The 25,655-nt window shown below is 46.8% G+C and overlaps 1 protein-coding gene across 7 annotated transcripts in view; it reads right to left on the reverse strand.

Moving 5' to 3' along the window:
• Positions 1–974: 974 nt before the first annotated feature.
• The window catches only part of LOC126994161 (potassium voltage-gated channel protein Shab-like), a 199,023-nt gene continuing 174,342 nt past the window's right edge, over positions 975–25,655 (reverse strand). For 6 of the 7 annotated variants that reach the window (XM_050853424.1, XM_050853420.1, XM_050853412.1 and 3 more), the window contains 4 exons: positions 17,773–18,282; positions 8,856–8,958; positions 7,446–8,254; positions 975–1,813 (listed from right to left, as the gene is read on the reverse strand). In XM_050853424.1, the coding sequence (XP_050709381.1) occupies positions 7,449–8,254; positions 8,856–8,958; positions 17,773–18,282 (1,419 nt within the window). In that variant the 3' untranslated portion in view covers positions 975–1,813; positions 7,446–7,448. The remainder of the gene's footprint in view (positions 1,814–7,445; positions 8,255–8,855; positions 8,959–17,772; positions 18,283–25,655) is intronic. The other variant, XM_050853452.1, reaches the window with a different exon arrangement.

The raw sequence follows: 25,655 nt of genomic DNA on the forward strand, positions 1-25,655 counted from the left end.
TCATTTAAAGCTACATTATAATTATTTTTTTTGCATCGTTTTTTTTAATCACATACGAACTACGGATATAATGAAGGGGGGGGGGTAGTACCATGAATCTGCTTCCTAATCATCATCATCATCATCAGAATCAGAGTAACAATAATGAGCTGAAGTCTCGAATCAGAAGGAAGAGTTTTAGGATCTTTTGGTTGTGTGGGGAATCGAATCGCAAGAATATAATCGAATTCTGTGTTGGATCCCTTTGACGCCGAGGGCCGGAACAGCTACTGATGGCCTCTGTAGGGTTCGAGGCCGCCCCGGACAGCCTATGACCTCACTGACCTCCATTGACCTTGACCTCACTAACTTGATCTCTTGACGCGAATGACCCCCTTAAGGAATCTGTCTAAGCGTTCTTGCGTAATAGAGAAAGGAGGGAGGATTGTGTTTTATGCGTGTGTGTGTGTTTGTGTGTGTGTGTGTGTGTGTGTGTGTGTGTGTGTGTGTGTTGTTCTCCATCTTCACAGCTTTTTATTGCTCAAAGAAACCAATCTCTCTCTCTCTCTCTCTCTCTCTCTCTCTCTCTCTCGGTGTATTAGAGAATAAAAGAGAGAGAGAGAGAGAGAGAGAGAGAGAGAGAGAGAGAGAGAGAGAGAGAGAGAGAGAGAGAGAGAGAGAGAGAGAGAGAGAGAGAGCCAGGCCAACTTGACTGCCAGTATAACCAGGTGTGTAATTGTGTTATGTGAGGGCTGTTCAATCTTCCCATCCTCCTCCTCCTCCTCCTCTTCCTCCTCTTCCTCTTCTTCCTCTTGTTATGTCTCTTCTTCGGCCTTTGCTAATCTTGATCTTCGTAACCGCTGTGTCTTCTCAAAATAGATTCTTTACAAAATAGTTTAACATTTATTTTTTTATTATTTGTTAACGTTAAATATTGCCACACATCACCTTTGTCCCATCAGGAAGAGTATTTTGTTTTGTATTTTCCTACGATATTTTTTTTTCTTTTTTCTGTTTTATTTTCCACGAGAGTAATTTCTTTTTTCTTCTTTTCATAAGGAAGAGTAGATTATTTTCATTTTCCTTGGGCATCATTTTTTTTCAACTTTTTCTTGTTTTCTCTCTATAATTATTTCACATTTTCCTTATTTTCTTTCCATTTTCTTCCTTGTTTCTTTCGTTTTCTTCTCCTTTTTCCCTTTTTCCTTTTTTGCCTTCGACTCTAAGAACAGACATCTTTTAACTCGTCTTCCGTTTTCTATTTCACTTCGTCTACTAGAACTCCCCCTTAAAGAAAACGGGAGAGGGGACGGTACGGGGAATATTTTCTTTATGAGTGACATCACCTCTCTCTCTCTCTCTCTCTCTCTCTCTCTCTCTCGGCGTGTCAATTTCGTAGACAGGTTGAGTGAGTCTGCAGGTAACCGTCTCTTCCTCTTCCTCCTCCTCTTCCTCTTCCTCTTCCTCCTCTTCTTCCTCTGGGGCTGTTAGGTGTCAGTCGGTGATGCGGGGACGGAAGAGGCGTGGCAAAGACAGACACAGACAGACACAGACAGACAGACGGACGTTGGTATATGATTTCTTTCCTCTTCTCTCTTCCTCTCTGTCTGTTACTCCTTCCTGTCTATCTGTCTGTCTAAAGGTGACGGTGTGGTACAGACAGACACAGACGGAGATAGATATAGGTCTGCTTTCCTCCCGTCTCTCTTTCTCTACCTGTCTGTCTGTTACGTTCTCCTGTCTCTCTGTCTGTCAGGTGAAGGTGAGAAGGTGATGCTGGCTTGTTCTCTCACTGGGACGCAAGAAGGTGACGGGTGGACGAAGGTGACACAGCCTGGAAGAGAAGGTGACATTAGTGTGTTAGTGAAAGTGAAGTGCAGAGAAAAAAAATGAAAGTGAATTTGAAAGGAGTGGAGAAACGAGAGAGAGAGAGAGAGAGAGAGAGAGAGAGAGAGAGAGAGAGAGAGAGAGAGAGAGAGAGAGAGAGAGAGAGAGAGAGAGAGAGAGAGAGAGAGAGAGAGAGAATATATATAAAGTTCATCTTCCTCCAGACATTCTTCACACACACACACACACACACACACACACACACACACACACACACACACACACACACAGAAATGGACAGTCACTCGTTGGAAGACAAGACAGACAGACAGACAAAGAAAAAAAGAAAGAAAATAAAAGAGAGAGGAAACACATATTGGCTTTGATGTTGATATCCGAACTGACATTTTTTTTTTTTTTTTTGCTTTTTTTCCTGTCATTCTTTTTTTCTTTTATTTTTGTTTTCTTTCTTTTTTGGGGTTGTAGGTGCGGATGAGTGGGTGGATGGGGGTATATTCTCTCTCTCTCTCTCTCTCTCTCTCTCTCTCTCTCTCTCTCTCTCTCTCTCTCTAAATCGTTGTCCTGTAAACACACTTACTATTTATGTATCTCCTCCTCCTCCTCCTCCTCCTCCTCCTCCTCCTCCTCCTCCTCCCACCTCCAACAATGTCCTCTGTGCCCTTTAATCTTGCTTGCTTGAGAGAGAGAGAGAGAGAGAGAGAGAGAGAGAGAGAGAGAGAGAGAGAGAGAGAGAGAGAGAGAGAGAGAGAGAGAGAGAGAGAGAGAGAGAGTATTTTCCTCACGTGGGGGTTCTCCGAGTCTACACGAGTATGCCATGAAAAAAAAGAGGAACTCGAGCTCACGTTCTCTTGAATAATTAAAATGTTTATGTATACCTTGACAACGGGGCTTAGGGGGGGGGGGGTAGGGAGGAGGGAGGGAGAAAGCTACTTAACTACTCCTCTTCCTCTTCCTCTTCTCCTCCCCCTCCTCCTCCTCCTATTTATCTTTTTTTTTCTCCTATTTTTATTCCCCCCTTTCTTCGTTCTCGTCTTTCTCACTGTCTCTCCTCCTCCTCCTCCTCCTCCTCCTCCTCCTCCTCCTCCACTTCTTTTTATCTCTCATCATCCTCTTCCTCCTCCTCATCTTCCTCGCCATCTCCCTTTCCTCCTTCTCATCCTATTTTTCTCCTCCTCCTTTTTCCTCTTCCTCTTTTTATCTCTCTTCCTCCTAGTCGTCTTTGCTATCTCTCCCTCCTCCTGCTTCCCTTCCTCCACTCTCTTATTTTATTCTTTTATTCCGCTTTCCTCATTGCCTTTCTTGCGATCTTTTTCCTCCTCCTCTTCCTCCTCCTCCTCTTCTCTCTCCTCCTCCTCCTCCTCCTCCTCGCCGTGGTCGGAGTCGAAGCCAAAGTCACAGTCTTCTGCAGGCGTTCGGACCCGTTGGATCAATAAGAGCCTCCTCGCCTCTCATTGGTTCGCGAGGCCGTTCAAAACAAATGCCAACCAATGGATAGTGTTCTTGGGAAGGGCACATCCACATCCTCCTCCTCCTCCTCCTGCTCCTCCTCCTCCTCCTCCTCCTACAAGCCTTCCACTCTTCCTTCACTGGCTTCCACTTCTCTCCTTCCTTCCTTCCCTTACCTCCCTTTCTTCCTTCCTTCAATTACTTCTTTCCTTTTCCTTCATTCTTTCCATTCATATTTTATTGGTTTTCTCATTATTTCTTTTTACCCTTTCTCCTCTTTTTCTTTTCTCCTTCCTTTTCTTCTTTCTTTCCTTCCTTCCTTCCTTCCTTCCTTCCTTTCCACCCATGCTTCCTTCATCACTTCCTTCCTTCTTTCCTTCCTTCCTCCCTCTCTTTATTCCCTCCTCTTATCTCCCATCCCATCAGTTCCTTACAGCCTCTTTCTCATTACTTTCCTTCTTCCTTCTTTCCTTCTTTTCTTCTATTCCTACTCCTTTTTTCTTCCTTGCTTATCATCATTTCTCCTTTCTTCCTTTATTCTCTCTCTGCACTTCCTTTCTCCTTCCGTTTCTTTTCCTTCTCCTATCTTTTACGTCCTCCTCTTCCTCCTCCTCCTCCTCCTCCTCTCTTTGCCATGCTCTTTTTTCCCCTTTTTTCCCTTCCTCTTCTTTCCTTTCGTCAACTTTTACGGTCCATGTCCTCAAATATTGATGTCCTGTTTCTCTCTCTCTCTCTCTCTCTCTCTCTCTCTCTCTCTCTCTCTCACCTACGCTGGGGAGGGAGATTTACAAGGCCATTCTACGAGAGAGAGAGAGAGAGAGAGAGAGAGAGAGAGAGAGAGAGAGAGAGAGAGAGAGAGAGAGTTTATTCGGCTGGAAATATTACGTTCCACTTAACCGACTTAGAAAATTAGGCCTCGGGAGAGAGAGAGAGAGAGAGAGAGAGAGAGAGAGAGAGAGAGAGAGAGAGAGAGAGAGAGAGAGAGAGAGAGAGAGAGAGAGAGAGAGAAAAGTCTATTTGGCACTGTTTCGGAAGCAACAAATGGTAGACTTGTTGGACGCTTCTCTCTCTCTCTCTCTCTTTGCCTTATAAATTATCTCCCTTTTTAACACCCTAGGCCTTTGTTATTATTATTATTATTATTATTATTATTATTATTATTATTATTATTATTATTATTATTATTATTATTATTATTATTATTATTATTATTATTATTATCATTATTATTATTATTATTATTATCGATTTTTTCTTTACTTATTTGCAGATGAAAACGCTTGGGAGTCTGCGGAGTGGTGAGTGTTATTTTTATCTTTTCTTTCGTGTGTGTGTGTGTGTGTGTGTGTGTGTGTGTGTGTGTGTGTGTGTGTTATCGATGCGGCGTGATTCATCGGCCTGCATTGATCCCGCTGAGTCACGTGGGTTGTGTTGTGTTGTGTTGTGTCGTCCAGGACCCGAGTGTTTCATGTTTCACCGCGGCACGTGCTGCTAACGACTCCAAGCGGACGGAGAATCAATGTCCGCGGCTTTGTGTTCCCTTTCAAGACTTCGCTCAGACAGAAAAAAAAAGTAATTTGAGGTTAACCTAGCGTGGGGGACAACGATATAGCCGAAGCCAAAGCCAAAAGGGTCTGGACGAACGGATTTTACTGTAGTTGAGTAGAGAAAGTAATTTGAGGGTGTCAGCGTGGGGGAAGAGTATATACCAGAATCATCCAAAGTCAAAACGGTCTAGACAAACTGATTTCACTATAGCTGAGTAAAGAGAGTCATTGGTTGTTGACTATTCGTGTGGGACAAGGATTTTCCCGAGGCATCCAACGCCAAAGTGGTCTAGACAAACTGATTTCACTGTAGTTGGGAAAAGAAAGTCATTGTTGGTTGATTTTGCGGTATGGACAAGGATACATCAACAGCAGTCAACTCCAAAACTATCTATACAATTTTTTTCACTATAATTGAGTAAAGAAAGTCATTGGTGGTTGACTATGCGTGTGGGACAAGGATATATCAACAGCACTCAACGTCAAAACTATCTAGACAATTTTTTTCACTATAGTTGAGTAAAGAAAGTCATTGGTGGTTGACTATTCGTGTGGGACAAGGATTTTCCCGAGGCATCCAACCCCAAAATAGTCTAGAAAAACTAATTTCACTGTAGTTGAGTAAAGAAAGTCATTGGTGGTTGACTATTCGTGTGGGACAAGGATTTTCCCGAGGCAGCCGACGCCAAAGTGGGCTAGACAAACTGATCTCACTATGGTTGAGTAAAGAAAGCCATTTGAGGTAGTCTATGCGTGGCGGACGGACGAAAATAGACCAACGCTTTCGCTCAACATAAAAAAAGAAACTCACTTGAGGTTGACAGCGTGGTGAACAAGTAAAGTCAAGTAAAGAAAGTCATTTGAGGTAAACAGCGTTGCGGAAAAAGATATGCCAGAAACAACCAACGCCAAAACGGTCCATACAAACTGGTGTCATTTTAGTTGAGTGCCCCCTCGTTCCGCCTAGCCATGGGAGTTCAGTGACAATCCGTTTTTTTATCCCATTGCTTTGTTTGTCGAGGTTCTGGTGTTATAAAAAAGCTTCATTCTGGTTGATTTGGCTTGTTTAGTTGAATTACCCTTTGTTTTGCCTAGCTATGGAAAGTTATGTTGTTGTTTAGCCTTGATATATCGATTCCCGTTTGTTTGTTTGTCAAGGTTTAAGTTTAAGATACAAAAACCTTCATTTCTGGTTGATTTGCCGGTTTAGTTGAGTGCCCCGTCTCTTTGTCTATCCCCGGGTAAGGTTATAATCTAAACGCGTCTATTTTAAACCTACGAAAGCCACGAAATCATAGTAGTAGTAGCAGTAGTAGTAGTAGTAGTAGTAGTAGTCAAAGATGCCAGATTGTCTTACTCAGCCTCTTATATTTACCGACTTCCGACCCAAAACTGTCTCGTGGACCCCAATAATGAGTCACTTAAAATTATCGTTAAAATAGTTAATTCCTGATGTTTCTTGGCAATAGTTAGGCGTCAGAAACCGGTAAATATTATGGTCTGAGTACGACAATCTGGCAACGGTGGTAGTAGTAGTAGTAGTAGTAGTAGTGATGCTTGCTTTTTCAGGATAGGATCAGATTCCCTTCACGATCGCCTCCTCGCGTGAACCAAGCAATGAAGGAAAATAAAGTGTCGATCGATTCAGGCGACAGGTTGATAGAGTGCCTCCGTTCGGCGCCGAGGGGAAACCAGGGAAAAGGCGTGGGAAAGGCGTGGGAAGGGAAAGAAAAGGAGAGGAAAGGGAAGCAGAATCGAGGGTAAGGAAGGACAACGTGAAAAGAAAGGAAAGGAAAACGGAAAGAGGGTAAAGGAGGAGGTTACATGGAAGGAAAGAAAAGGGGAGGAAAGGAAAACAGAGAGAGGGTAAGGAAAGGAGAGGAATGGAAAACAGAATAGGGGAAAAGGAAGGACAAGAAAGGGAGAGTAAAGGAAAACGGAAAGAGGGAAAGGAAGGGCATATCGTGGAAGGAAAGAAAAGGAAATGACAGGAAAACAGAATAGGGAATAAAGAAGGACAAGAAAGGGAGAGGAAAGAAAAACATTGAGGGAAAGAAAGGGCAGACCATGAAGGGAAAGGAAAGGAAAGCAAAGGAAAACAATGGAGGGAAAAGACGAACATACCATGGAAGGAACGAAAAGGAAATTAAAGGAAAGGAAAGGAAAACAGAAAGAGAGAATAAGAGGGAACATAACGTGCGTGTTGTGGTTCGCTGACGTGAGTAAAATCCGTCAGGCGTGGATCATTATAGGGGAAGGGCCTGTTAAAGGGAGCTGGGGGAGGTGGGGAGATTGTTTTTCTTTCTCTGTGTAGGGGGACGGGGGCGGGGGGGCGTGTGGGTAGGGCTGGGGGAAGGTGTTGTTGAGTTGCGGTGTTATGTAAGACCGAGGAGTGGGCGAAGGAGGGTGCGTCGTGGGGTGAAAGGGTGACGATGGTGATGGTTGAGGTGGTGGTGGGTGAAGGAGGTGGTGTTGGGTCGTGGGTGAATGTGATGGTTGAGGTTATAGGTGGCAGGTGAAGGTGGTGGTTGAGGTTATGGGTGAGGTGTTGGGTGACGGTGGTGGTGGTTAAGGAAATGGGTGTCGGGTGAAGGGTGAGGGAGGGGGCAGGGCTCGGGTACTCACGGGTTAGCTGTTGAGGCCGGAGTTGTTCCTGGGGAGGCCGAGGGCTCGTTCCAGCAGGCGGGTCTCCTCCGTGGGCGTGTGGTCGACGAAGAGCAGGTCGTCGATGTCGCCGAGGGTCGCGGGGCCGTTGTTGAGGTCGTCGGTGAGGAGACAGTTCTCCGTGATGGGTCGCGCGGCGGTGGTGGAGGTGGGCGTGATGATGGCGGGGGGGGCGGGCACGCGGGTCATGGGCGCGCCGCACAGGCAGAGCAGCGACACGCCCTCCCCGCCAGGAGACAGGGCCATGGGCGAGGTGGAGGCAGGCTGGTTGTACAAGCATGGCGCCTTGGAGCAGCGCAGCACCGTGTTGGCGTTACGCTGGTCAAGGCTCTCCGCTAGCGAGACCAAATTCGTCTCGAGTGAGTCTTTTAAGATATTTTCCGGCGTGGCCTCGTCGCGCGCCGCTTTCTCCTGCCCCGCGAAGTCCGCCAGCAGGTCTGCGAGCGGCGCCCGCTGCGGGTGTCTTCGCGGCATGGGCGAGCGGGGCAGGATGCGTCGCGGCCGGTTGCTGTCCTCCTCCTCGTCCACGCCCACAAACTTGACCGGGAGGGCGTGCGGCTTCCCTCCTGCGCGGGGCCCGATGCCCTTGAGCGTGGGCCGCCCGTGCTTGTCCGGCTCGTGGCTGGGCGGCTCGATGGTGAAGTCCGGCAGCAGCTGTTCCGTCTCGGGGTCGCGGTGCTTCAGGATGGACTTGCGCCGCTCCGGGGACCCCAGGGACCGCCTCGAGTCCAGCGAGTCTCCGCCTAGCGATGATTTGCTACCGCTGCGACCTGCAACACACCACTCGCTCACGCCCGCGCCGCCACCACCGCACAGCAGACCCTCGGTATATGCCGCTCGCCCCCCACCCCCCCGCGGGCACCGCTCGGCTCAGGATGATCGCTGGCCATGGCACGCAAAACTCTCCGTTTGGACACTGAACACACCGCTCCGCATCGATGTACGCGGAGGGTGTCCCGGAACGCATTCCCCCTCCGCGTAAATCGAGGGGCGGTGCGGCTGGTCGGCCGCGGCGGGGTCGCGTGCGAGGGGCGCCGCGTATAGGGAGGGTCCGCTGTGCGCCACGCTATAGCTGATATGAAACAGTTTTGTGGTGTCTTTTTTTTTAGCTGCAAACTAACTAAAAATAGATTATATGATGAAACAGACCACAGAAACGGTGTAATATAAAGAAACAAAATCATGCATGAGAACCGTAGGTGTGAAGGCTCTAAGTGGTGCGTGCGACCGCCCCGCCCCGCCCCGCCCTGCCCCTGCCCCTGCCCCGCCCCGCCCCGCCACACTACTCTCATGCTGGCTCCCGCACCCGCCCCGCCCTCCCCTCAAGCACCTGCTGTGTGGGCGTGTGGGCGTGGTTGTGTGTGGGCGTACCTCTGCTGTTGATCTTGGTGCACTTGTCTCCGGTCGAGCTTTCCCGCGCCGCCCGAGCTCTCTCCACCGACTCCAGAAGGCGGCTGAACGGTCTCGGCTTCTCCTGCAACCCACGCCCGGCAACCGTCACTTCTAACACTCACCACGCACACGCCGGGGACCTCCTAACGCCCCCGGGCACACGCACACCCACCCCACGTCGTCCGTCACCCCCCTCCCGTCACCACTCACGTCCTCGTCACTCTCTGCCTCACCCAAAGAGCCTCACCTACCCTTCCATCCCTCAAGTCATCGTCATCCCGTCAACTGTGTACTTTTACCCCTTCCTGTCATCAGTTACCTCACTTCCAAGCTTGCCTCACGCCCATCTCACCCACACCCGCCTCTGCGTCTCACCCAATGCCTGTGTCAACCCTGCTACTATGTCTCGCCTGGCCTGTGACTCTCCTGTTCCTGTCTCTCTATCTCTCGGGACCTTTCACTGCCTCTCTCACATTCACTCTTCAGTCCGTGTCGTCGCTCTGTTCTGTGTCCAAGCTCTGCAGCGTGTTCAGTCCCTTGTTCTTTGGGTCTTTGGTTAGCCGAAGGTCTGCGTCACTTTAGCACTTCGTCAAGAGTCTGCGTCGTTCTTGTGCTCTTCGTCGAATGTCTATGTCGCACTTGTTGCCCGTCGCCCCAAAGTCTCCGTCGCTTAACTTCGTTCTCACTCTTCGCCGAACGTCTGCGTCACGTCTTTAAGGTTCTGCGTCGCTTCTTGGCCACTTCGTCGAACGTCTGCGTCATTACTCGAACACTTCATTCCAAGGTCCAGCGTCACATCCTTCTTGCTTCCGCCAAAGTCTCCGTTACTTTCCCTCCCCCACACAGGTCCTTGTCTCCAGCTTGTCTTCTATCTCTCTCTGTCTCCTGTTCTCTTTGCCGCTCTCTCTCACACACACACACACTCCCCCTCCCTCCGGCTCCTCGAAAGTCTCTCTTCTCTCTCTGTTACCCTCCTCTCCATACTTGTCTTTGTTTCCTGCTTGTCCTGTATCTCTCTCCTGTTCCCTGTCTCTCTCTCTCACACTGTCACACACTCTCCCCCTTCCTTCGGTTCCTCAACACTCGCCTCCTCAAAAGTCTGTGTTCTCTCTCCGTCTCTCTCTCCCTCCCACACATGTCTTTGTCTCCCGCTTGTCTGCTATCTCTCTCTGTCTCCTGTTCTTTTTGTCTCTCTCACTCACACACATTCTCTCTCCCTCCCTTCGGTTCCTCGTCGGCCGTGGTCACACACTCGCCAGCGCCATTCACACCGCGAGGGCCTCCTATTCTCTACTCCTCGGGCATCAAGTCTTCATTCGGAAGGAGAGGTGATGTGTGTTTCACCTCTTTAAGCTATTTCATGAGAGGAGAAAGTTTAGTTAGAAAAGGAAAGGTGCAAAGTGTGAGGGAGGACATGGCGGTGATTTCTCTTTTCCTCTTTTCTTTTTTTTTTTCTCTTGAACATTCTCTATTTTTTCTTTCTCTAGACGAGTGCCGTGTGTGTGCTGGTGGGTGGGTGGTGGGTGTCGGTGGGGGTGGGGGGGGAGGAGAGAAGGTAAAGGGAGAGTGAAGGTGTTGACATTACCTGACGAGGCTCAATCAGCTCCCAGGTAAACGTGGGACCGAGATAAGGTGAAGATCTTGAAAGGGAGAGAGAGAGAGAGAGAGAGAGAGAGAGAGAGAGAGAGAGAGAGAGAGAGAGAGAGAGAGAGAGAGAGAGAGAGAGAGAGAGAGAGAGAGAGAGAGAGAGAGAGAGAGAGAGAGAGAGAGAGAGAGAGAGAGAGAGAGAGAGAGAGAGAGAGAGAGAGAGAGAGAGAGAGAGAGAGAGAGAGAGAGAGAGAGAGAGAGAGAGAGAGAGTCCCTTTTATCGCGGTTCACGTTTCACCCACCGTCTCCTTCATCTTCTCCTTTTAACTTCTCTCTCTTTACCGTGAGTGAGAGTGAGTGAGAGTGAGTGAGTGAGAGTGAGTGAGTGAGTGGTGTAGAGTGGATGCGGAGTTAAGGCCGTGAAGGAGACTTTGTTTGATTGTTTGTTTGTTAGTATTTTCACGTTTTTTTGTATGTGAAAGAAAAATATATTAAAAGAAAGTAAAAAAAAATGGAGTATGAGTATTGATTTTTGGTTTCCTTCACGACCTTTTGATTTGAGTGATTCTAAACGTGTTCATCAGCTTGCCTTGTGTGTATGTATGTGTGTGTGTGTGTGCGTGTGTATGTGTGTGTCGTGAGGAACAGACATTTACTGCTTGTGTATGTGCGTGTGTGTGTGTGTGTGTGTGTGTGTGTGTGTGTGTGTTTAGTCACGATAGGCAAGTTTCAGAGCAAGTTTAGCTTTTTTTTTGGTTTGATAATGAAAGGACAGAGATGAAATGGATGGCGGTGGTTCGTGTATGCATGTGTGTGTGTGTGTGTGTGTGTGTGTGTGAGTGTGAGTGTCTGTCATGGAGGGGCTCGAAGGAGGGACACATCTGAACCACAAATAGACTGAAAACATAAGGGACAGATGGGGGAGTTTAGGGGGAGGGAAAGTAACAAGATTAACCTTCAAACAGTTCTTATTCTCTTTATCTTATTCTCTTAAAACCGCGGGACAGGAGGCGACGAAACGGCTCTTCAAACCTCGATATTGGGGGGGGGGGGGCAACATGGGACACAGGAAGGGGTAGGCGGGAGGAGGGAGAAGGAGTGATTGAGTAAGGGGTAGTGAGGGAGGAGGAAGGGAGGGAGAGCGAATGTATGCCGGTTGGGGGGCGGGAGGGAGTGAACCATCTTGAAATTGCTCCATACGGGCATTCACTTTCTCACGTTTATTTTTGAGTGAACGTGAAACTTCCAAAGAAATAGCTTGCCCAAGATCGACTCAAGTTCGGAGCTTTTTTTTTCTGAGCTTGATTTTCTGTGGGGGGCCAAAATTTCGGGAGGGGTTGTCATCGTGTTCGTCGGATTATGAGTCGGGTTTTTTTTTTATATTATTTTTTTCTGCGTGTGGGCGTGCGTGCGTGCGTGGACTGTGATATGCGGCGGGGATTTGATGTGATGTTATGATGTTATTTGGTGGTGGGGGGCAATGCGGTGTGTGTGTGTGTGTGTGTGTGTGTGTGTTAGTGAGGGGGGTGAGGGATGAATGGGCGACAGTGAGGTGATGATGGTGGTGGTGGTGATGGTGGCGGTGGTGGTGGTGATGGTGGCGGTGGTGGTGGTGGTGGTGGTGATGGCGGTGTGTTCTGACTAGTACATCCATCACGTTCACAACGATGCTTGGAAATAACGAAACACAGACGACGCAGTGAACGAATTGCAAAGTGTGAATGTGTGTGCGTGTGTTCGTGTGTCTTGAGTGAGTGTATGTGTGTGTGTGTGTGTGCGTTTCGCTAAGCCTCCAGTGAGTGTCAACCCGAGTGAGCTGGAGAGAGATAGAGAGAGAGGGAGAGAGTGAGTGAGTGTGTGTGTGTGTGTGTGAACGTACATATAGGTGTGTGTACGTACGTGTGTGTGTGTGTTTTCGTGTAACAGAAAGCACGTGAGAGGTGTCAAATGGCTTTTCAGAGGCTAATTGTGCGTTGGCTGTTGCTGAGGCCCGAAAGCTTAAGGAGGGGAGCTTGAGCGTCCCTCCTTACGCCACTCACCTTCCCCGGCCTCCGACACACCTCACCTCACCTGCTTGGCTAATGAACTTCAGGTGCGTGTGTTACCTGGAGGCTGGGTAAGGCGAGGAGCCGGCATGCGATTATAAGCAGTGAGAACACGCTTCGCCTACCACCTGGTGTCTCCTGGGGGGCTTTACCTGTCCATGGGGGTTACCTAAGGGGGGGTTACCTAAGGGGGGGTTACCTAAGGGGGGGTTGGGAAAGGGGAAACCACCACCTGAGCTCTGTCCCCTCCTCCCCCCTCCCTTACCTGTCTACCTGTCCTATACCTGTCTGTCTTTCTACCTGTGTTTTTTGGGGTTGAAAGGGAAAGGGTTTGTTGATTGTGACTGTGTGAAGGGGAGGGAAAGTGGAACACACACACACACACACACACACACACACACACACACACACACACACACGCACACGCACACACGCACTCGCACCAGAAATGAAGGAGATAGGGATTGGGATTGGGGGAGGGGGGTATTTTCTCTCTCTCTCTCTCTCTCTCTCTCTCTCTCTCTCTCTCTCTCTCTCTCTCTCTCTCCAGCTCTTGTGTGCGTGTGTTTTCCCGTACTAGAGGCAATTTGAGTACAAACTAACAACCCGGGGCAGCAAATAACACCAAGAAGTGACACAGGAAGAACAAACAAACCAAAAAAGAGATAACAGGGAGACTGACTCATTGTGGTGGCGGTGGAGTGGTGGAGTAAAGTGGACTTGGCGGGAGTGAATGAGAGATAAACAAAACAAAGAAACAAACAGGAATAAAACATACACTAACACATCTTCGGGAATGGAGGAGGAGGAGGAGAAGGGAACGGGAGGAGGAGGAGGGAACGGGAGGAGGAGGAGGAGGAGGAGATCATTAAAGAACAAACATAAACAAAACACAAACAGGGCTTCATTATGGAGTACAAACAGGGAATCAGACCCTTTTAAGAAACCACCTGGAGCAATGGATAGAGACTTAGATCCCACTCAGAGGAACCGTAACAGGGGTGCGTGGAGGCTGGGTGACACCGGGGGAGCCTGGGGGGACCTCGGGGGGGTGTCTGGGGTGTGTCGGGAAGCGCCCCCCAGCTGCTCCATCTCGAGGGACTTAAAATCTACGAGGGCGACATTCAGTCCTAGAGAAAGTTAATACCGAGAGAGGCAGAAAGAGGACCAGAGAAACGGGGGGGGGGGGGGGGGAAGGGGGAGAGAAGGAGGGGTTAGGAGGAGGGCTGGCACGGTCTCAACTAGCGTGATCTAATGTCTTCTGAAAGGGATTGAAGCCCAAGCGATACACTGTGATACCAATACACAACTTGCAACCACGCGCCCACGACTCCTCTCATGACTAGGGGTGCTGGGGGGATGCCGGGGGGAGGGGGTGCTGGGAGGCGTAGGGAGGGGAAGGGAGCTGGGGGGAAGGAAGGGAAGGAACGGGAAAAGTTGAAGGGTAAAAGGAAAAGGCTCTGTAAGTGTATAGGAAAATAGGGTTAGTGAGGAAGGGGAAGGAAGGGTATGGGAAGGGAAAGGGAAGCTGATGGGAGAAGGAAGGAAGGAGGGGAGGGGTTAGGTTAGGTTAGGTTAGGTTAGGTTAAGTGGATGCAATCTCTATGGGGAAAGTGATATTGGGAGAAAAGTGGACGGGGAGGGCGTGGGGAGGGAAGGGGAGGAAGAGGAGGAAGGGGAAAAGGAGAAGGGGGTACTGGAGGAAAGTGGGGAAGGGAGGGCATGGGGAGAGGAAGGGAAGCTAAGGGGAGGTAGAGGAGAAAGGGGAAAAGTGGAGTAAATGAAGGAACATTATGCAGGTCTACGGGGAAGGGGTACTGGGGGAAGTGGGGAAGGGAGGGCATGGGGAGAGGAAGGGAAGCTAAGGGGAGGAGGAGGAGGAAGGGGAAAAGTGGAAGGATTGAAGGAAAAGGGATTATGTAGGTCAGGCAAAGTATCTGAGGAAAGAGGGGAGGGGAGGGGAAGTTGAGGGGAGGAATAGGAGGAAGGGGATAAGTGGAAGGATTGAAGGAAAAGGGATTATATAGGTTAGACTAAGTCACTGGGGAAAGAGGGGAGGGGAGGTGTGGGGAGGGGAGGGGAAGTTGAGGGGATGAAGAGGAGGAAGGGGAAAAATGGAAGGATTGAAGGACAAGGGATGAGGTAGGTGGTTTTGACGCTGAAGGAGGGGAGTGGAGGGATAGGGAGCTTACGGTAGGAGGAGGAAGAAGGGGAGGAGGGAGAGGGTTTGGTTATGCAGGTCTAAGCGATAAAGACTTACAGGAACCATAGCATCAAGGGAAGGGAGGGTTTGAAAGGGATCTCATTCTTCACAGGGTCGAAAGATGCTTGAACAGGCTTGGGAGGGTCAGGGGAAGGCTCTGGTCCTTATAACAGGCTTGGGGGAGTCTAGACAAAGCCTCGACCCTGGAGGAGGCTTGAAGATGCTTGGGAAGACTCTGAACCTAAGAAAAAATAAACGGCAGAAGACGAGAAAAAGGAAGATGCTTAAGAAGGCACTAAAATGGCCGGGGAGGGACTGGTGGGGTTGTGAGTTGTAGGGGAGACTGAAGGAAAGGAAAAACGAAAGAAAACCAGCGGGAAGGAGGGTTTGGGTGAGATAGGGAAGACTCTGAACCTAAGAAAAAATTAACTGCAGAAGACGAGAAAAAGGAAGATGCTTAAGAAGGCACTAAAATGGCCGGGGAGGGACTGGTGGGGTTGTGGGTTGTAGGGGAAACTGAAGGAAAGGAAAAACGAAAGAAAAACAGCGGGAAGTAGGGTTTGGGTGAGACGGTTAGCCCAGGAAACGCTACTAGGAAAACTGAAGGAAGGGAAGGACGGAAGGAAGTGAGGGCAAAAGAGTTGTAGGAGAGACTGAAGGAAATTAATAACAAAAGAAAACCAACGGGAATTAGGGTTTGGGTGAGACGGTTAGCCCAGGAAAAGCTACTAGGAAAATTGAAGGAAGGGAAGGACGGAAGGAAGGAAGGGTAAAATCTATATAATCAGGCTTTTGGGGACTGTAGAAGGGTAAGGAAGGGGTAAGGAGGCTTTTGGTAGGACAGTAAGCCCAGGGAAAGCAATAAGGGAGGTAATGGTGGGAGGGTTGAAGGAAGGGGATGAAGGAAGGTATTAAAGACTACAAAATCAGGCTTTAAGGGGGTTTAGGAGTGTAGGGAAGAGTCAAGAGAGGCCTGTAGAGGGTTCTGAACTAAAGGAGAGGTTGGGAAAAGGATCTAAACTAACAGGGAGGATTGGAAAGAATCCGACTCTATGGGAAAAGCTTCAGGAGGGTGTTGGACAAGGCGAGGCGTGAAGGAGGATCATAAACTCTTTGGGCGGGGCTCGGGGGAGGAACCTGGGCTGCGAAGGGGGCGTAGGGGGGGCGGCGTAAAAGGGGTGTAGGGGGTATGAATCTTGGGAGAGGCTTTGGGGGTAGGTTCCGCGGATCACACACACACACACACACACACACACACGCAAGCACGGAGAAGCGGCCCAAGCAGGAGCGGAAAGCGGGTGTTTAGCGGCGTAAGCGAACGGCGTCAGGCCACACTAAGATTTGAGTGCCACACGCAAGACTTCAGGACGTTCTTTGGGTTACAGTTGTTGTGTTGAGGCGACCGAATGATGTTACTCTTTACTGGTCTGACCCTCTCTTTATTTTGACAGTAACGGAGGCAGCTCAAGGGCAGAAAACAAAAATAGGAATATATAGGCCCTCCAGACGCTGCCTCTCTTTATTTTGACAGCAACGGAGGCAGCTCAAGGGCAGAAAACAAAAATAGGAATATATAGGCCCTCCAGACGCTGCTCCAATGAAAGAAAACAGAACGTGAGGTCAAGAGAGGTCAATTTCGGGTTTTTGTCTTGAGGTGACCAAATGAATTTACTCTTACTGGTTTTTCTGTCTTTACTTTCTTTAATTATTTTTGTCTTGTTTTACTGGTTATACTTTTTTTTACCTTATTTATCTTTATTTATTGTGTTTTATTGTTTTGATGTGACCAAATAACGTCACTTTATTTTCTTTAACATTTTTTTTGTCTTGTCTTTCTGGTTATACTTTTTTTTAACTTTATTTATCTTTATTTATTGTGCTTTATTGTTTTGATGTGACCAAATAACGTCACTTTATTTTCTTTAGCATTTTTTTGTCTTGTCTTTCTGGTTATACTTTTTTAACTTTATTTATCTTTATTTACTGTGTTTTATTGTTTTGATGTGACCAAATAACGTCAATTTATTTTCTTTAGCATTTTTTTGGTGTTGTCTTGCTGGTTATATTCTCTTTACTTTGTCTTTTTTTTTCTTGAGTCTTGTTTTGAAGTGACAATTTGACGAACTCTTACTGGTTTTACGCTCTTTATAATTTTTTTTTAACTATCTTTTTCTTGAATTTTGTTGCTTAAAAAGTAACCATCCGACTCTCTTTACTTTCTTTAACTATCTTTTCTTGAATTTTGTTGCTTAAAAAATGACCATCCGACTCTCTTTACTTTCTTTAACTTTTTTTTTGCCCCCATGTTTTGGGTTTCAGATCTCCCGCCCCCGTGTTTTTTTTTGTTTTTTTTGTCTGTATTCGTTCCTCCCGCTCCTCCCTCCCTCCCGCTCTCCTCCTCTACTCTACTACAACTGTATCCTCAAATCGGTGCTGAAATAAAAGGCCTGAACTGTGTGGTGACGTAAAGTACAGTGACGAGGTGGTGAACTAAACGTGACACCAAGAGGCTCATGCACAACAGACAGACATGCACTACGCTGCTCGCTCCTCGTGATAACCGCCTGGTGCTAGTGGTTGTCAGTAAGAAGAGCATCATCAGAATCATCAGGACCAAGTCATCATCATAGCAATAAGAGAAGTAATAGTAATAATAATAATAATGATAATAAGAATAATAATGATAATAATAATAGTACTAAGAATAAGAATAAGAAATAGTCATGTCATGGAACTAGTAATAAGGCAATGGTAATCCTCATCATGTCATCGTGATATCCTCACAGTAGCAGGGAGTCACAGGCAGTGTTATGTTCACACACAAATCTCAAGGAGTTACTTTTCAAGTATTTATTGTGGGTCTCCGGGTGAGGCAGGAGAGCTATTACCGTACAAGGCAAGACTGAGGTCAGACTCTTAATACAAGTTGAGCTGTTTGGGCATGAATCTGCGGCAGTCATTTCAGCAAGGTGTATCTCGCCGACTGCCTGTGTTTTGGGTGTCGTGGGCGTGACGTGGGCGTGAGATGGGCGTGGCAAGATGGTAGATGGAAGGGGCGTACCTCCTGGAAGCGCGCGCGGCGGTGCTTGGGCAGCGGGGAGTCCTGCAGCGAGGAGCGGCTGCTGCCCAGCAGGTTGTCGGTGCTGCGCGTGTCGTCGAAGGAGTCGGCGGTGTAGCCCTGCGGCCGGTGCAGGCGGTGGCGCGGCGAGGAGCGCGGCGTGGGCGTGCGGGGCGGGGCCGCTGCCGCCGCCGCCGTCGCCGCCGTCGCGCCCGCGCCCGCGCCCGCCGCCGCGCCGGGGGCCTGGTAGCCGTCCGCGTCGAGGGGGTTGACGTAGAGGTTGGAGTCTTTGTTGTTAGGCTGGTCCTCGGTGAGGTCCGCCTCGGAGTTGAAGGGGTGGGTGGGGCAGGAGGCGAAGGTATCTGTCGAGTCCATGGAGGCCAGGTCGTGACCCGCCCCCCCGCCCCCCCGCCCCCCGTCCGTGGTCTTTAGCGGCCGCAGCTCTATGGGGAAGGGCGCCTCCGTCACCGGGGCCGGCACCAGGCATTCAGCGTCTATGAACTCCTTGTAGTCCTGCAACCACACCACCGTCAGCTGCTGCCGCGGCGGGAGAGGGGGGCGTGCAGGCGGGGCGGCGGGGGGACAGGCGGGGGAGGCTGGGGTGTGGCGCACCACCGGGATGCTGTGGTGGCGGGGTGGGGTGGAGGGGTGGCGAGGGTGGTGGTGGAGGTGGTGGTGGAGGTGGTGAAGGAGGTGGTGGGGGCTGATGGATGGGGGCGAGGTGACGTATGGTGGTGGTGGTGATTGTGGTGGTAGTGACAGGTCGCGGTGGTGGTGGTGGTGGTGGTGGCGGTGGTGAAGGAAGAAACAGATGGGAGGAGGTGAAGGAAGAGCCACCACGGGGACCCAACCACCGGGGGCGCCACAAGCAGCTGGTGGGCGAGGCGTGGCGTGTGGGCCTCACCAACCAACACAAACAAACAAACAAACAAACAAGCTCGTCGCAGGATCATCAACATTACTAAGAAATTATTGTTTGGTTTCATCCGCCATGCAGCCAATTGTTTTCTTTATATTTTTTTTAAGGGAACCTGATCATGTTTTTTTTATCATGTGAACGGAAGAACCTTCAGCTCGTAATTCATAAAGCAAAAAAAAAAAAAATAAATAAATAAATAAAAAAAAATAAAAATAAGAGAATAAATATAGATAAATGAAAAGGTTGTTATTTTTATCTTTTGTTTAAGGGGAAGCTGATCTTTGTTTTGGCATAGCGATAACGGGAAAACTTTGAGCTCGTAATCCATAAAGCAAAATAATAAATAAATAAAATAAAAATAAATGAATGATAAAGGTTGTTAATTTATCTTTTTAAGGGAAAGTTAGTTGTATTTTTTTTATCATGACCTTAACGTAAAAAAAACCTTGAGCTCGTAATTCATAAAAAAAAGAAATAAATGAAATAAAAATAAAGGTCGTTAATCTATCTTTTTTGAGGGAACGCTAATCATGTTTTACCTCATAGCATTAACGGGCGACCTTTTGAGCTCGTACTCCATAAAACAAAACTAAAGATAAACAAATAAAAAAAGGTTCCAACTGCTTTATATGTGACGGGGAAACTGTTATTTATAAACGGCCGAACTTAATCAAACGTGAACGTGCTGCGATTCATGTTGTCGGTGCTGAAAACTCGTATTTGCAGTAAACAAACATTATTATTATTAGGGACGCGAAAACAAACATTGGACTGCATCGATGTTTTTTTATTAATTAGTTTGTTTTTAGTGAGTGCAGTGTGTGGGGCGAGCGGGAGAGTGGAAAAACGAACGAGCGAAATTGAGTTTAGGAATGGCCGTGTGTGACGCTGCAAATAATCGGTGCCGGAGACGAACGAAAACAAACCAGAAATAAAGGAGAGAAAAGAAAAACAACACCATTCATTAGTATAAGCTTCGTTCAGGGGGGAAGACGAGGGGGGACTTAGATGAAAATATATACACAGTGTCTTGTTCAAACCTCGCCATCGTTAAGAAAAAAACACAAAAAACAAAACCAGCCTTAAAATAAAACAATAACAAAACCAGTTAAATCAAAGTGAGCGATCGTGCGTGGTGTGAAAAAAAGTAAAAAAGGGGCTATTTATATATATTTTTTCTCTTTTTTTTTGGTTCGTGTCTTCAGCTTAAGCGAGAGGGAGGTCGGCGCGGCACCTTCCCGGCACCTGGAAGCGATGATTGGCACTGTTAGTTGAAGCCCTGGCACTCATACAGGTGGTGGTGGTGGTGGTGGTGGTGGTCGTGGTGGTAGTAGGGGGTGGTTGTAATAGTAGTAATAGTAGCTGTGTTGGGCGTGTTGAGGCGACGGTAATAGGGATAGTGCAGCTGGTAGTGTATAGCAGTAGTAGCAGTAGTAGTAGTAGTAGTAGTAGGAGTAGGAGTGGTTGTAGTTGTAGTAGCAGTGATGGCGGTGATAGCAGTAGTGAATTGTCAGCAGTAAAATAGGAAGAGGAGGTTAACGAGCCATGTAATACAGACGGATGTTGGCTGGAATGGCTATGGCGGTGGCGGCGGCGGGAAGGGTTGGAATGGAGGTGAAGGCAGTTAGGAGGCGAGGTTATGGATGTGGTGAATGTGTGGGAAGGACATGAACTGATAAATGGCTCAAGGAAGCATAAAGCCGAGGTCTGGTAAGGCAAATAAAGACATAATGCGTTTAAGAGGAAATAAAAGTCAGGGAAATGTATAGAAAGTTGAACGTAAAATGAATTAGTTATCTCTGAACTTAGATTATTGAAATGGATTGCTGATATGGACGTTGATATTTGAAGATTATTGAAATGGATTGCTGATATGGACGTTGGTATTTTGATGTGATTGATAAAAAAAATAAAGGGAATAGGATGAAACTTGGGGTGTGTGGTTAAGGGGGTCTCTTTAAATTTTGGGTAAGGGGGCGTTTTAAGTGGCTAAGAGCTAAGGGTCATTTGAGTTATGGTTATTATAAAAATAGACTAGGCTTAAAATCTGTCTTGTGGGTCACTTAAATTATTCATGGATAAATACCTGTTTCAGAAGAGTCAATCTATAGAAAAATGCAAATATTGAAAGGCAAGTGAAGCTCAAAAAAGTTACTCATTGAAATATACATAAGCTATAGCATTGCTTAATTGAAAATATGTTGTTATTATTATAGTTAAAAAAATCTTATGTGGCAATATTTTAAAAGGAAGCAAAACTGTATTACTAAAAACTACGTATATGTGAAGCATCTTAATCAAATCCTACATAATTTTTGCCTAATTTGAAAATGTGTTGATATTAATTAGAGTTCAAAAAATCTTATGAGGCAATATTTCTATGGGGAAGCAAATTCTATCGCTCAAAATCTATGGACATGTGTTAAGTTCTATTTATGTTTTGCCTAATTTGAAAACGTGTTGATATCAAATTGCAGCTAAAAAATCTTAATCTTTGAAAGGGGAGCAAATTCTATCACTCAAAATCTATGGACATGTGTTAAGTTCTATTCATGTATTGCCTAATTTGAAAACGTGTTGATATCAAATTGTAGTTCAAAAAAATCTTATGAGGCAAGTTTGAAAGGGGAGAAAATTCTATCACTGAAAAACTGTGGACATGTGTTAAGTTCTATTCATGTATTGCCTAATTTGAAAACGTGTTGATATCAAATTGTAGTTCAAAAAAATCTTATGAGGCAAGTTTGAAAGGGGAGCAAATTCTATCACTGAAAAACTGTGGACATGTGTTAAGTTCTATTCATGTATTGCCTAATTTGAAAACGTGTTGATATCAAATTGTAGTTAAAAAAAAAATCTTATGAGGCAAGTTTGAAAGGGGAGCAAATTCTATCACTCAAAAACTATGGACATGTGGATCATCTTAAGTTCTACCTAAATCTGTCATCTCAAAAAGGGGGTTGGATACTCTTAGACAAGTGGAGGGCCTTTACTAGTGCAGGTTGCTGAACTGACCACCTGGGGAGACTACCTGCAATTGCATCTGGGGAGGGAACGTGTCAATAATTACGGTAATCAAAAAGCAATCAAAGGTGGGCCGAGTCATACCTGCAAACTCAATTAGGCAAAAAGGTGTAATTAACTGCAGGGGAATGAATGCAATTATGGTTAATCTACAGCATTAGTGCATTCAAAACCTCGATACTGTAAATTTCAATACTAAAACACACACATCTGAGTTACTTTATGCACAGACTGGGGGTGACTCCATTTTGGCTGTGGGGGAGGGAAGGTCGTAACATGTATCCAAAAAGTCATATATTCTAGGGTGGATCCATTGTTTGAATACACTGGGGGAGGAAGGGAACTGTTAACATGTATCAGTGTAAGCCATTGATGGGGGAGGACAGGCGGATTGACACGTATCCAAAACATGTATTCTACCGGTGGTCCGTGTGTTTGACTACTCTGGCTGGGGGAGGAAGGGAAGTGTTAAGTGGTTTCATTTGTTTCACTTGTTTCACTTGGTCATAACGGCGACACACAAACCCACAGCAGGAGCACAGAAACAGTGAAACAGCGAGGGTGAAACTGTGACACCTTGGGGGACGAACATGACAAAATGAATCATCCAGAGTTCCAAAACGAAAAACAACAACAACAAAAAAAATCGAGAAAATAGAGTTAGAGGCTTGGCGGAGTTGATTAGCTGGCGAATGAGTGAGTGAATGTGAGTGAGTGAGTGAGTGAGAGATGGTGGGAATGAGCATGGAGGTAAATCAAGTACTGGAGGAGGGATGGAGGTGGCTTGGGGGATAGGGAGGGGAAGGGAGGCAACTTATAATATACTGCAAAAAAGGAATATGATTTTTTGGGAGCTTAGCTTATGAATGTTAAAAAAGAATAGAAAAAAAAACATATGAGGTTAGGCAGAACAGCGAGGAAGAGAACCATTGAGGAGACAACAGAATATATATATGCTTAACCTTGTATGCATATGTATATTTCGTGTATCCAGTTAACCATAAACAGCACCACAGCAAAGGGGGGAAGGGGGAGGTAGGTCAGGGCTGAGAATAATGTAAAAAAAGTATAAACAAATGCAGGGTTGGTGGCGTCTGGCAACTGTGCGTGACGTCATGAGAAGTAACCAATGGCAGGGCTTTGTTGACGGATTGGTTGAGTTGCCAGACGCCACCAGACCCACAACCTCATCGCTCGCTCACATAAACAGCATGAAGGTAACACAGCTCGTCTGGCAACACTGAAAAGGTGACACAGCGTTACCCAGAGAGGGGAAGGCAGCCAGAAAAAGGGGAAACACAGCAGCCACGAACACCATCTGAGGGGAGAGGGAAGGGAGGGAGAGGGAGGGGAAAAATCCACGGAGGTTTTCATTAGTGTTTCATTTTGAGGGTTTTGGAAGCTCCATTTGCGTCAGAGCTCGTTATCCCTTTGTACCTGAAGACTGAAGGGAAAGTGGGCGAGGGAGGAAGAGTGGAGGGAACGGATTTAAAGGGTTAGCAACGAAATAGATCACTAAACAAAGACTCACATCAAGAAAGAAAGGAAAAAATAACCAACATTTGGGTCTCATAAAGAACGGAAACACTTTGAATTCGTTAAAATAAAAGTTAAGGAATCAAATAATACTCGAAACTGCCTTTTAAAATTTTGCCGGTTTTTGTTTCTAGTCATCAGGTGAGATTCGTATTTCGGCCAGGTGACACGAAATGGGGGAGTGGCAAGACTTTCACCTGCTTTGGTTTACCTGGAATTCGGAACACCTGGCGTGACCGTGGACCGTATTGTTTTTATGGCAGGTGAGAATACCGAGAAACCTGATCGCTTAAACGGGGGCGAAGACGTAGCACCTGCGTGGCCTCACCTGGTTAGCTAATGGGCAGGTAAAGTTGCTGGTGTCTGTGTCGAATTGGAGGTGTTTTTTTTTGTGTTTGTGTTTTGAATTGCAGATAAAGCGGTGGTGTGGGTATAGTCAGTTTCTCTCTTCTCGTATTCCTTTTCATTTCTTTACATTCCCTTTCATTTCTTTACATTCTTCTACTACGTTCTTACATACCAATCAGCATGTGTTTTCTTTTTTTGTATGTGTGGGCGTGTGTGTGTTTGTGTGTTGCCTGACAAAGCAGTGGTATGTGTCTGGTCAACTTCTCTCTTTCCTCACGTATTCCTTGTCTTCATTCCATTTCATTTCTTTACATTCTTAAACAACTTTCTTCCGCACCTCCAATCACATCCCACTTTCACGCCACCTCTCTCATTCCCTTTATTCCATTTCATTTCTTTACATTCTTAAACAACTTTCTTCCACACCTCCAATCACATTCTACATTCACTCCACCTCTCTCATTCCCTTTCAGTTCCTCATTCATATATAACCTTCTAACACAAGTCCCAGCACATCTCACATTCACTTCACCTAGGCAGAGATGTCAGTGCGCGGTGCCCGTCCCTGGTTATCTGTACTACCTGTTTATTGAGCGTCAGGTGAGGTTCAAGGTGGCAAGCGTGTTAGTGGACCTCGCTTTTACGCAATATAAAATTCATGTTTGCGATAAATTTTCCCGGAATCTGATGCGTTTGAAAAATCCACTTGTGTATGTGTGCCGTGCATGGCGTGTTAGTTAATTCAGAAATCATTTGACATTGATTGGGTGTGTATTTTTCTCTATCGCTATTATTTATTCTGACATGAGTTGCGAAATAGCTTGAGTTAACTTGTATTTTTTTATTATGGGTGACGATATTTCTTCTGTATTGCGTAAACAGAGGAGTGAAGCGAGTAAGGGAGAGGTGGATAAAGTTGGGAAGCGTTGGTGGGTGAGGAGGATGACGAGGAAGAAGTTGAAGTGGAGGAAGGGGAAGGTAGTGGAAATATTAAAGATCTTGGGGTAGGTTATTGCACTTGGCTATTTTAGGGAGTTAATAAGACCCCTGTTATAGCGTGTAATGGAGTTTAGTAGTGAGGGGGCGATAGAGAGGAAGAGAAAGAGAGAAGAAAATAGGATGGAGCAAAATTGTAAGTTCAATAAAGTTTTGAAATGATTATATATGTTACGAAGAAGAGGAAGAAAAAAGATGGATAAGAAAGGAAGAAGAGAAAGGAGTACGAGGAAAGCATGGAATATGGAGGAGGAGAATAAGGAGAGGTAGGAATAGTGATATGTGTAATGAGAACCAAGAAAAATTATGAAGAGAAAGAGGTTGGTTACGTTTGGAGGTGTGGGATGGTCAGATTGAAGGCGAGGAGGTTTAAGAGGAGCTGTGTTCATGGGGTGAGCTGGGAGTGAGTCCGTTAGGGTGACATAGCGTGTACTTAGAGATGTGTTTGGGTGACTGAGGCTACGTTAGGGTGTGAAGGAGTGTTAGTAGGTGATAAGCAGGGTGATGAAGGACTTGGGGAATTGCTTAAGGGGAGTACCGAAGGGCCGTGTGTATGTGTTGAGACAGCTGGTGTTTTGTGTCTGTACTATAGCCCGAACACACACACACACACACACACACACACACACAATCACAATCACACAATCAAAGCGTCACCATAACCATTATAACCGCGTCTTCAGTGCCATCAATCACAATTCTCTCGCCTCTTCACAATCAGTTTCGTCACAGTAACAATCGTCGTGCGTTTTAGAGCCTTTAGCGGACCGGCATTTGGGAACGGCGCGAGTGAAACAAATGGGTCAGTGTCTTGCAATCTAGCGTGTGTGACGTGAGGCAGTTCGGAATGATAACTGATAATTGGGTTGTTAGCATCGCACGCTAATTATCTCTGGCACTTCCTTGGCACTGCTGTTATGGGTTAAGTGCCACCCGTTCTTCTTCCTCCTCCTCCTCTTCCTCTCCTTTCTTCTCCTCCTCATCTGTCTGACCTGCTTAGAGGAGAGACAGGGAAAGAGTGAGAGATGCATTTCCTTTTTTTTTTTTTTTTAGGTCAATATAG

Source organism: Eriocheir sinensis, chromosome 7, assembly GCF_024679095.1.
Source record: "Eriocheir sinensis breed Jianghai 21 chromosome 7, ASM2467909v1, whole genome shotgun sequence".
Taxonomy (NCBI): domain Eukaryota; kingdom Metazoa; phylum Arthropoda; class Malacostraca; order Decapoda; family Varunidae; genus Eriocheir; species Eriocheir sinensis.